Below are 13,282 nucleotides of genomic sequence, written 5' to 3' on the forward strand. Positions count from 1 at the left end.
CGTGTTTCACGTGGGGTATCTTCAGGAGTTATGTTACACCGATTAGTGCCAAACACAGAGTGCACTCTGTGTTCCTTTTCTTAATTAAAATGGAACTTATGACTATATGTAAATTATGATCATATTATATTTATTATTTAAAATCATTACAAATCTGTGTATGGTCATTCATAACAATAAGAAATTAACTTAGAGTAAACGAAACATAAAAATAATTTTGAACATATCGTCGAACTTAATAACGAATAGTCGAATATCTATTTGCTTTGATCGATTACCATACACAACCTTTTATCGTTTTCGTCATTGCAGAGAGTCGTGATACCATAGAAATGGAATCTTTGTCCACACTTTGCTGCACTTACTACACTATTGCGCATATTCTTGTCTTAGTCATCATGGAGCATAGTATAAACTTTTTAGAAGGCAGAAATTTCATTCCACGGAGATTTTTTTGGGTAGTACAAGTGGTGGCCTCTCAGTCTATGTCCAAACTTTAAGGGTATCTAAGCCTTCGTGGCTATGGAATCGGAAAATACAGGGCCGGATTTAGATTTCAGACAATTTTTTACACGCGGCAAATATTGAAGAGAAAATTAATTTTTAAAAATATTCATTTCTGAATGGGGGCGGCAAAATATAATTGCAGTGTGCATGTGTGAATTTATGTTGGTAGATTGTTCATCTCCATACTTTTTACCCGGGCTTGAACCAACAATGGCGGAGTTGAATACCATAAAACTTCTTCTTCTCCTTTTCAGCAGATAGTCACTTCAAGGCATAATGACCCGTTTTACGTTGCCCACGTCCAGTATCTTCCTGCGACCCTATTTCATCGGTCTGCCTAGAGTGTGGCCTATTCACATCGCTTTTACCAGTTCGTGTTCACCACTCGAGAACTTATAAAGACACCAAAAAAATTCGAAACATTACTCCGGTGTTTAAGATGAGAGGAAACCCTCTACCGTGCCGACGGCTATTACTTGTCTTAAAGTCAAGACTAATGGTCCTTGTGGACTTTTCACTTATACAAATGTAATTAATGTATCGCCTGATACCTTCGAGTTTGAGACGGGTGTCGTGAATAAACAATTACTATGTTACAGTAATAATCAATCGTGTCGTGATTCGACACTTCCGAGCATCGAACTAAACGCATGAAGTTCAAACTAAGTTTTCTTTCCTTGTGCTTTTATCATATTTGTTAATTATGACAAATAGCTACCAATATTTAATACAAAAAAGTAAAGAAATAAATAAATTGCAATTCGAATAATAAACAACCACAACATGCATGAGTTTAACAAAAAAAAATGAATATATATGATTTGTATAATCAAAACGAAACCAAATATCTAATTACATACTTAAATATAAATAATAAAATATGATTTATTTATTATTATTTATTTATTATAGACAGAATGTTATTGTCAATATTTACCAAACTATTTTGTTTAAATGATTCTCTTTATATTTGTCCCTTCGTGGAACGTCCGTCCATACGACCTTTACCCTTAATAGCCTAGTTTCAATTTTGATACCAATATTTTAAACCGAATGTTCACATTACTATTACTTTTTTTATAGGTTGGCTGTATGAATTTTACTGTTGTATAATATTCTTTCCAACGAAATTAAAAAAAAAACTGTTTTTCCCTTTATCTAGTCCCTCAAGCAAAAACAGTAATATTAAAAAAAATCACTTTCGTAAATCAGGCTACTAAGGGTTAAATTTAAAAAGCTTCGTCCAGCTTCAGCCGAAATCGCTTAAGGAACCCTCAAGCCTAGTACAAAGCTGTCTATTTGTAAAATAAATTTATGTGTTATTATATAAAATATAAAATACAAGTAAAAGATTGGGTCAATTACTGAAAATCAGCCCATAGCACAGGTAAGGTGGTATTAGTCTAATCAAACTCGCGGCATGCGATTTAGAGTCACGGTTCTTAGTTTCTAACCTATCACTGCTATAGTGCTTCCTCTTTAATTTTACATCAGTTTTATTACTTTTAACGGTTACTTTTCATACAATAATTATAATCATTTAATTTTATTGTGTGATTTCCCCTTTTTTGTCTGGATTTGAACCTCTCTCAAAAGTCTCATAAAACTTAAAGATTGGCTGAATACGCTGCGTTTTCCGCTCGGTGATCATCACTTCAGAACCTTGAGGTCCCAGCGGCCGTGTGTTTTGCACGCTATATGGCATCAACTTCAATTTACCTCTATTTGTATTTATTACAACTTTTAAAACGCTTAAATGAATCATTAATTAATATAAATCATTAGGAAATAAATCCTCGGAGAGCAAGAAGGGGAGGAGAAAGATTTAAGGTAATTTCTCCAGAGATTCCGTCCAGTACCGGATCGCTTTGATCCGTCGCAAATCTTAAAATCTATAAAGCGGATATGAAACGGACCACAATGATCCTCGTCGTTCCATCTGCCGAAGCGATGGAAATTTTATTGTCTATTTAAATTCGCATTCAGTTTTATATCAAGTTATTTAACCGTGGAAGCTAATAAACTGCCTGAAGAATCGTTTTATTTGTGAATAAATAACGTGCATTTAACTTGAATATAAATTAAATAATCCAAGGATTCTGTTTTTTAAAAATTGGTCTTGAGGTGGAATATTAAATATATCGTGCCCTCTGGACATCAACACTTGTTTATGACCTCCCAAGAAATGCGACAAAAATAATTAAGAGCTAATAAGCTATATAGCTTGTTAATCGAATAATTGCTCCTTTGACGGAAGGTCATAAAATTTGATGTCATAATCGCATTCACGGATTCCACGGCTTTGAGGATATAGAAGGCATGAAGTCTTTGCCGGAACTTCTTTTCCTCGATTGCAGTTACTGTAAAAACAAAAGTAACCAACATAGCCAAAGGGACTGGCAAGTTCAAGTGACAGTGGACAGGCCACGTAATGTGCAGAATACAGAATTGCTCAGGTTTTAAGGCGATGGAGTCAAGACTACAAACCAATTACTGCAGCGTAGCGAGTGCACACGGGAGGTCGACAGACAACTTTTATAGGAAAAGACGCAAGCAGTATCCAAGTCTTGCCGGAAATCTATAAGGAATGCCTCTATCTAGTGGTGGACTGCATACATATTTAATGGAATCAGGCGTAGCCTCGCGGAAGTCCATCCTAAGTAAGAAAAGGACCAATATTTTAGCCACTTCCGCACACTCAGTGTTAGTCGTGCAATGAAATGCACCGCCCGCCAGCCCGCTGATAAATGCGTATGCGGCAAACAATGCGAATCACACAACCGGTACCACCAAATTACTCAACACGTGTTTCACCCCTCCACGGGGCATCTTCAGGAGTTATGTTACACCGATTAGTGCCAAACACACTTCACAGACTGCCTACAGTTAAAATTATGATGTTTTTGCGTCTTTTACTTCAACTAAATCTGTTCACTATTTTAGGATTTAGAATAACAAGATAAATGGTTGTCCTGTAAGGAATAAATTTGTATGAGTGCTGTTTTACACAACAAATCTGTCGTTCCTCTCAGTTTTAACTCTTGTACCGTATGAGGCTGTAGATGGTAGGTGAAAAGAAAACAGCATATCGGCAACAGAAGAAAAAAAAAATTAATTAAAATGGGTAGTGGGCAGAAGGCCTGGTCTGATTTTACACCGCAACTTGGTACTCCCCTGATGGTGGTGATAGTCAGCCGCACGATCTCCAAGGACTGGTTAGGCGGCAGCAAATCGAGAGCAAGGAGCGCTGGTAGTTCACAGGATGTGTTTGTTCCAGTGCAAGGTGATATAAATTCAACCTCAATGATCGAAGGTTGTTTTAGTATAAAACTCGCAACTGTGTGTTAATGTCACAGTTATAATATACATATATAAATATATGTACAATTTGCTCCGCTGACAGTATACCCCAAGATGGCTTGCGATGAAGGAAGGAAAGAAACCGAAAGCAGTGGATGTGATTGTTTACTGTCAGAACGGAGTTACAAAATTTAAAGCATGTAAAACAAAAATAGAAGAGATAAACAAATAAATGAATTGATAAATAATAATGAATACATAATGATGGAACTATGAACACAGAAAAAATGTTCAGTTCTAGCTTATAGCGAAACTCTACTTAATATTTATGTCTATGTAATAGTTGTTCAATACTTACCCATTTGGGGTGCGAGGCAATATAAAGGTGGTGTGATTTTAAAACTTGCTTCGAGGATGAAGAAAACCAAGACGTGAATTTATAACGTGAATTCGAATTGGCCCCGGCGCGTGAGACGTCACGTAGCTGGTGAACGCAACCGACACAAAGAGTGTGCGTCTGTGCTCGAGACGACACCTAGCTAGTGAACGCGACCGAGGCCAGGGTCCTTCTTTCGGGAAATAGATGTAAACTGCTGTGGCTGGTGCGCGGGCGCATAGGAATATTTGTTTTAAAAACAAAGTTCCGCTGAACCAATAGCACGCTTTCATGATCCCACGCCACTTGAGATTATCTAAGTCAATCAAGTCAGTCAAGTCAAGATCAACTAAGCTATATGGGATGCTGACATGCAACGTTACACTCTTGCAAATTGCCCAGTAATGCAAATAATCTCAGATTTGAAAAGTATTATCGTTTCAGCCGTAGGACAATAATTGCTGGTAGCAGGTTTTCTCATCAGATTTCCTATAGGACTGGGTAAAAAAGGTCTACATCTAACATTCCGACACCATTAAAAAGACAGTTTGTCTACCTTGTAGTCAGACATGCTAAGCTGCGCTTGTCGGTCTGTGGTTTCCACTACAGAACCATAAGACCTGAGGCCACTTCAACGTTATAATCCGCAAGATGTAGAACAGATATTTCTTTTACAAACATTTACCATATAAATCGACTCTTACATATAATTTTATCTGATTTCAAATTTCGTCCGTATTTTAATACAAAGAATTTCGTAATGAAATATTTAATTAACCGTTGTTCAGCACTCCAACCGGATTTATTTAACTCTTTAAACGAGACATAAATAAATTTGCAAAAGCGAATTAATATCGCAAAGACAAAGCGGAAACGTTCGCCGCCATATTGCTGGGGACGACTCGTTAGTTCCCGGCTCATTTCCGGACGCCATTTTGACTCGTAGCGCCATTATCGCGATTTTCCTTTAATGCGACCAATTTTTCAACTCGTTTGGCATTAGATAGAAACCGGTAGATGGTAGGTGAATCTGTACAGTTGTAACAATATGGTTTACAAGTTTCTTTCTTCTGTCTGGTATTATGGCGTTTTTTTTATAATATTCTTTATGCAAACTATTTGATACTTAAACAATACAAAGACGAACTAGACTGTGAAACAAATTCTCTGAAAGAAAATCTTATAAAAAGAAACTTTCATATTTCATATTTTAAGGAGTACTTTAAAAATCTATTTAAAAGAAACAAGGAGTTTTTCTTAAATATAGAGACGGCAACCTAGCGTTAGAGGACTGAAACTTGCGACCATCTGTCATTGGTTCGATTCTACGGATAAAGTCGTATATGGCATTTATTATAAAGGATTGCTTGAGTGAGAAGGCTATGCTCGGAGCTTCGTTGCGAGATCGAGTCAGAAATGAGAAGAAAGCTCATCTGACGTGGCAGTTGTTAGGTGGGTCGCTGGTGCAAGCGAAGGCCCAGGAGGCCGAAAACATTTTAGAGTGATGACCATTAGCCGGTAGACGCGGCGTGAGTAGGCCTCCCCAAGGTAGATTGACGTGACAGTCAAGATCGCGGGAAGTCGGTGGGTGCGGGAAGCGAAACATCGGTCTTTGTGACGATCTTTACCGGAGGCCTAAGCCTTGCAGTGGGCTTTTATCGGCATGATGATCATAACGTTATTCCAAGTAATTTTAAAATATCCTGTTGAAACATGTATTATGTCATTAAATCCAGCTCTTGCTTATAGACTAATCTTAAGGTGATGAATAAAACAAATCAATTTCCATAGGAGTATATTCAACGCGCGAAGATGGGTGCGGCGTCGGATGGCTTCGGGGGATGGCGCGCGCGTGTGGCCGCCTGCAGGGAGTCCAGAAAGCTGGTGCTGGTCATCGTGGCTATAGCTCTGCTACTAGACAATATGCTGCTGACCACCGTCGGTGAGTTCTTTAAATATAATCAGGTGGCGCAGCCGTGCTATTTGCTGTGCCAATCTTAACAACCCTTATAATCGCATCACCCTTATAATCCCTTATAATCCCGCGGAATCTGCAAATACCACTTGAGCAGCAGTGTAAGTAAAAAAAACAGTAATATTTTTTTCAAATTTTATTAACACGAAAAATTAATTATTTTAAGGTATTCCCCCATAAAAACTAATGTTGGTGCTGACATTCACTTACATTGTAAACAATAATTAATGTATAACCGCACTGGGGCGCTGGTGAATGTGCACTGCGAAGGGAGATACAATGGCGGTGCATTCCTCACCCGGTTCGCTTAGTAAAGTTTAACTTGGTTTCTTACTTTCAGTAAAATAATACAATAATTGACATATCCGGTATATAACGGTTGATGGTTTGTAGTTGTAAAAGCTATCAAGGTGTGAATATATAGCTCATTTGTCACCAAAAAGCTTTTAAGCTTTCGCACCCTGTTATAAAGTGATTACCTCTGATATATGTAACATTAATTTATTTTTCCACATCGGAGATACGAGCGGCCAATAACTTTTGACAACATAAAATCAGTAGACACGAATAGAAAATAATAATTAATTATAAAGTATAATAATCCTAATTTTGAAATCGCATTTGAACATTATTTTTTCTGAAATAATAAGATTTTGTATAGGGTGCACATATATTAATTGACTGTAAATGAGCTATACATTCATTATTTTAAACCTTATATATAAATACCTATTACCGGTGTCTCTATTACTAAGTCATATTAATATTAATAATATGCTAAGGAAACTGTCGGTATAAAAATAAACATTTAGTTACGCATAAAATTTGACATAGCAATTTTAAAAATCGAATAATCTCATAATAAAGCGACAAGCGAACGCGTTCTCGCACAGATACTGCAATACCATTCACAATATTTCACAAGACAATTCAGGTAGATAACAAAAATAGAAAAACTCTGGTAATATTTTTCGCGAGGTTATAAATCTGTATTAATATATTCATTATATTCGAATTCGTTCGTGCGAGATCGTAAGCTCACCGACTCTTATGAATTAGAGATGAGCCACTCAGCTGATTGCGCGGCCATCTTGACCGATCGACGGGGAAACGCGAACATTGTCAGAGAAAAATGGCGCGCATTTTGCTCTTTCCACAGGTTATAAAACTTCAACGTCAATAAAAGATTATTTTTAATGAAAAACTTCAAAATTAAAATTTGCTTATAATGTAGAAGAGCAGTTTAATTTGCTATTTCATGTACTAGAAGTTATGCATGCTATATTTATCGAAATTGAGCCCGTGGAAACAGAGGTCCACGGACTGAAAATTTTTCGCTGGGCATCGTACCTCAGTTAAGACGAAGACGTCCACACGCGGAGAACTGTACCCGTGTAGGTGTATAGTGTAGTGGGTGGAATGTAGTGAATGTAGCACGAAGCGAGGACTACTCAGCTGTCTGGAGAGACACGGGCCTCTCCGGACCGCCTTCGCTTGAACGCGGGTTAGGCGGACGCGGCCGCCGTGTCATGTGTAAGTGAGTAGTGCGTGACGTGTGCATCAAGACCGCCGGGGTTCAATGTGAGGCGTGTATCCTGACGTTGAGACGGGGGAGCGGATTTTGTTTAAATTCTGCTTTAAGGGCGGCAAGAAGGGCCGACTGCTCCGCAATACAGAGAAAGCGCTCCGAGGGACCGGAGCCTTTGCGGAGTTTTGCGGCGAGAATGCAGACCTCGTCGAGGTCTACATTGTCGAGGTATAGCGCGAGGGCTTTAAGTTCCTAGGCAGGCGAAGGGGACTCGATTTGGGGTTTAGTGGGTTTCGATTGCTCGTGAGCCACCGAGGGGACAGTAAGGAGGTTGGCGGGCTTGTCTCTCGGAAAGAGTGGATTCGCCCAAGCTGAAGTGGCTGGGGGCGGAGGGGGGAGAAAAGGTTTTGAAGTAGGCTTCGAAACTTACTCCGCGAGAGCTGAGGAGGTTGGTCAGGCGGCGAAAAAGAGCAGTGGTAGCCCAGCGTTAGAGGAATGTGACTTACGATCGTAGTCGTGGGTTTCGGCTCCCGGGATACAATCTTATCTAATTAACATTTTGTACGTTAATTATACGGGATTTCCACGGCTCACAAATAAGTTTCTAAAGGGTGAGCAGCTGCGTCCACTGCGTACTTTAAACCTCACTGCGATCCCCGAAAGGTGTGTATAATGGCGACTATAGTATATTCCACTAGGGATATCTTTGGGGACATCTATGCCTTCCAGTGGGTGTCTTCCTAAATTATTAATGTACAGTATGAACGACATAAAATTGTATCCCGGGAATCGAACCTTCGGTGCACGATCGCAAATCTGAATCGTCTCTTTTGCTGGGCTAATACTACTCACTTGGCATTTGATATGGCACGTCGGAATTATTTTCGTTGGGTACAATATATCGTATATATAATAAAATATTAGATTTATATTATATATCTAATGTTTTATTTATTTTTATTTAATTTAGACACGCCTAGAAAAAGTTATAATGAATCTCTTCAAGCGTGTCATTCTAACTGTAGACGAAGTTTGAAGTACGAGAGAGTTTGAAGTAAGACGAGATAGTTTAGAAGATACACTATAACTACACTACATAACTGCGAAATAGTTTTTTTTATAAGAGCGTGCAGACTATTTAACGAGCTTTCACGCGAATTCAACTCAAACTTGTTTGATTCTACTGTTTCTCATTTAAAAATTAGATAACAAAAAAAAATATTTCATAAATTTCAGGCGCTAATTTTAAAACTATGTGATAAGACTGACAAATTTATAAGACAAATTAAATACTCTTTTTAAGTCTAAATTACAATTTTTTACCCTCATTTTTTCTTTATATATTTTTACTTTGATTTTTTCATGATTGGCAAATCAGCACTGTAGGAAATTTTTAAATTTTATTTTTAATGTCATTGTAGCAATCTGTAGGTTTATGCCTTGCAGGAGAGGTCTATCGGCTGACATGGTCCCATCCTGTCAAACTGTAGTATGCAAAGTTTCTTGCCAGGCTTTTCTAGATAAAATCAAATTTCCATACCCGCCAGTAATGCCAGTAAAATATATAAATGCACGTTTTATCAATGCCTTGAATGTCAAAAATGTTTAGCCTATATATTACCAATAAAAATAGATTAGATGTAAAATACATCTAGTGAAAGCTAGAGTAGAATATAACAAGCCTTTTCAACAATATTGTACAAACAAATTCAACGGAACCATTAGATATAAATATCTAACAAGACAGGTCAAATAAGTATATGACACTATCCGTAAGAAATTATTATGATAGAACCCAAAAATATTTGATCAAACAAAATTTAACAAAATAGTTTTCTTACGAAATGTGTTTTATCACCTTTGCGTTGTGAAAAAGAAACTTAAAAGACACTTGGTACGAAGTACTGGTCAAAATAAAACATCTAATATATAAAATTCTCGTGTCACGGTGTTCGAACTTGAACTCCTCTGAAACAGCTTGACAGATTTTTACCAAATTTTATATGCGTATTTAGTAGGTCTGAGAATCGGCTACTATCTATTTTTCATACCCCTAAGTGATAAGGGTTGTTCACCCTTAAAAAATTTTTTTTATTTTTTTGAGGAAATTTTTAGTTTTTATTTTTTTATGATACAACATACAAAAATCATACAACCCTAAATTTTCACCCCTCTACGATCAACCCTTATTTTTAAATTGAAAATTGAAAATATTTTTTTTGCAAAACAACGTTTGCAGGATCAGCTACTTTATTTATAATGTAACTGCATGCTAGTGTAACATGTAAATATATCTTGCTTGTAATAAAAGCGCCTATTTTGCAATAACAAGCAGTGTAGAGGTTGGTGATGTTTTATGTATTTATTTTTTTATCAAATAAAAATGTGTTAAAAATAATAACTGGAAAGAATACAACCTATTTTTGGATGTATCTGACAATCTTGTGCCTCGTATTAATTTATAGTGAACATTACTCGCATGCGAACGATCGACTAAGTAAAAACTATTCGTTGCTTCCAATGCGAATCACAGCTTTAACAAAAAAAAAAAAGCCTAACAATTTTCAAGTATACAAATTAAAAAGGGTTTAATATAAAAGCACAGCTTACACCGTGAACATTCCTGACGCGCTTAGTCGACCCTAACTGCTATGGTGAAATATTTGCGGTTTATATTGTGTTTGAAGTCCAACTTGTAAGGTAGCTGTATAGCTGTATATGGGCAGGCCTTCACTCTGAGGACTGACAATATAGTTAACGGCAATTATCGGCTGAAAAGTAGGCGAAGACGGTTACTATATGACTCTCTATAGGATAGACAATCATTGATTGTGAGGTGACAATTGCATTGGTTTCCAAGTAGTCGGCGTTGAAAGCGTATAGACATAAGCTCTACCGAAATAATGTTTGTTACTAGTTACACATTTTTATTTTATCGGATTAGCAGATCACTAAATTCTTTGCTTTATTTGGTGAAAGCATCATTCTTATTTCGAAAACGCTTTTTCTTATTATTTTATTTTTGAAACCTTTTATTTTTGGATAGGCTGTACCGTAGATTAATTGACAGCAAATTAGCTATACATTCACCCCTTTAAACCTTTTATACCTCTTACCAAACATACTGTACAGTTACTAAAATAATTTAGTAATAAGCTTTGTTTATCTCTTTGTGTATATTTAAATAATCTTTTTTTTAATGAATTCTCCATAGTTTTGCTATTTAAACATTTATTTAAATCTATTCATATTTATATGATTATTATATATATAGTTCAATTTTGTGCCAGAAAATTTATCTTGTGAAGCCAAGTCGTCGCAAAGCGTCTATTTAACACCTCTCCTATTTGAAGTCGGACCGGAACAGGGACAATTTCCCCTTCGGTGAGATCAAAGTTAAACTCACTTAGCTGCCTCATCAAAGGAGCCGTCCGCTGTAGAGATGGGCTTGTGATTTATCGATAAAACTACCATTTAAGTTTTATTTTTGTAACGTAATATTATTTGATGTAATTATAATAATCTTTAGTCCAGGCCATTTTATTAAGGGTTATACAATTAATATATAAAATACAAAAATGAATGTATAAAATATGTAAAATTAAAAAATACAGCAAGCTCCAAAAATTTGCTAACTTAAGCCTATATATATATATATATATATATATATATATATATAAAATGTGTAATCATAACATGAATTCCAAACTGCATCAATTATTTATTAAATTAAAGTTCAATTAAAACCTCTAGGTATCTATATGTACATTTGAAGGCGTTTACGATCAATGCTATGAAAAAGAAAATATCATCTTCCAACATTTTCAAAATTATTCTATAACCAATTTTTATGTGTTGGTTGTTCCTTCCTCATTACGGGGTAGTAACACCTTGTGGTCGGAGCTTGAATTTGACTCATATATGTATAACACTAAATACCATTAATATCGTGAAACCTAAGTTGCATATGTTACTAAGTTTCCCAAGACATCTTAGAGCTTTCTTTTCTTAGCTATAAAACTGAAATTGAAAGTATATTATTAATAAAATCTTATTATATAGTTCAAGAGTTGTTGATCATAATGTTGACACATTTATACTTCATACATGATTGATATTATAATGTATGCATAAAAAAATGTTAAATTTAATTTATGAAGAGCATCCGTTTAGTTTTTGGCCGGGTTTTCACAGAGTATCAAAACGTTTCAAAACTCCAGAAACTTATAATTCCAGCAGCCATCTGTTTGAGCACCATGTGGCCATTATTAAAGAAAAAAATAATGATTCATTTTATATATTTTTATATTAGACCGGAGATATTATTGTAGTAAAAATTACTGGCAAACACAGCCAGTTTTCTGTTCACGAATTGGCATATTTTGTGATGACTTACGTGTTTTATTTTTAAACGGTTTTATTTAGTTCGACCCGTACGGAATTTATTTGTTTATTTAGTTGGGCCAAAACTAGAAATTGAAATTTAAACACCTTCCCGTTGTCAGATTGATCTGAAATTTGGTACACACATTTAATTTAGATGACAATACAATATAATAAAATCAATAACATTATAAATATAAGATGGCCGCCGATACAAAATGGCGGATTACATATTTTTCCTTAACCCCCCTCAATATGGGTATCGAATGAAAGGGCTACACTAGTAAAACACGATGATTATGTCAAAATTTAAAATTCAAGATGGACGCCGTTCCAATATGGCGGACTAGGTACATGTTTTTCCACAGCCACCACAATATGGGTATCAAAAAACTTTTAACTGAAAAGTTTTTTAAATGTATTTATTATTGATATCGATAAGAATATTACGTGTTAAGTACATCACGAAATGGTGCGGTGTCGCAGTTGGTGCAGCGTCGCAAATCGCATTGCGCCCGGCCCGGCGTCTATTAGCGAACGTTTTGATACGGCGCGACTCCGCAAATCAGATTTACGGAGCCCTAACTTGTTGCTGGAGTCAATTTGCTCCCCATTTACTTTGCTTATATAAATTTGGTGAGTAAATTGAAGTGATATCTTCATTTTACTTACAAAATTAGGTGGCTAATGGTTGAAAACCCTTTAAAATTTGTTTTTATGAAATTCTCAACTTACCGTATTAGTTATGCAGCCAAGTCGCTTATGAAACCGACGACGTTGAGGCCGAAAGAGTCTCGAAGATCCACCACGAGGCGACAGACGTTACGTGTAGACCCCCATCTGGGCAGATAGACGACGCATCCATGGTTGTAAATAGTCGCCGGATACGGGCAGCAACACCGTTTATCGTGACGATCTTTAGTGGAGGCCTATACCTTACAATGGGCATCTATAAGCCAACTTAATGATCGTTAAGGATGTGTTTACACGTATTAGTTTGAATTGTTCAAATACGTTCTAAGTAAGAAAAGGACTAATACTTAGCCACTTCCGTCAATCAGACAGACTCAGAGTCAGAGTCAGAGACTCTGTGGCACTAATCGGTGTAACATAACTCCTGAAGATGCCCCATGGAGGGGTGAAACACGTGTTGAGTAATTTGGCGGTGGCGGTAGTGTGATTCGCATTGTTTGCCGCATACGCATTTATCAGC

General features: G+C 36.4%; 1 protein-coding gene across 1 annotated transcript in view; it reads left to right on the plus strand.

Annotated features, from left to right (window-relative positions):
• Window positions 1-5,995: 5,995 nt before the first annotated feature.
• Window positions 5,996-13,282, plus strand: part of Vmat (Vesicular monoamine transporter) — a 31,070-nt gene continuing 23,783 nt past the window's right edge. The window contains exon 1 of the mRNA XM_068769913.1: window positions 5,996-6,125. Within this exon, the coding sequence (XP_068626014.1) occupies window positions 5,996-6,125 (130 nt within the window). The remainder of the gene's footprint in view (window positions 6,126-13,282) is intronic.

The sequence above is a fragment of the Battus philenor genome, unplaced genomic scaffold, assembly GCF_028537555.1.
Source record: "Battus philenor isolate CCGP_79_NKW_IND1 unplaced genomic scaffold, ilBatPhil1.0.hap1 SCAF_29, whole genome shotgun sequence".
Lineage (NCBI taxonomy): Eukaryota > Metazoa > Arthropoda > Insecta > Lepidoptera > Papilionidae > Battus > Battus philenor.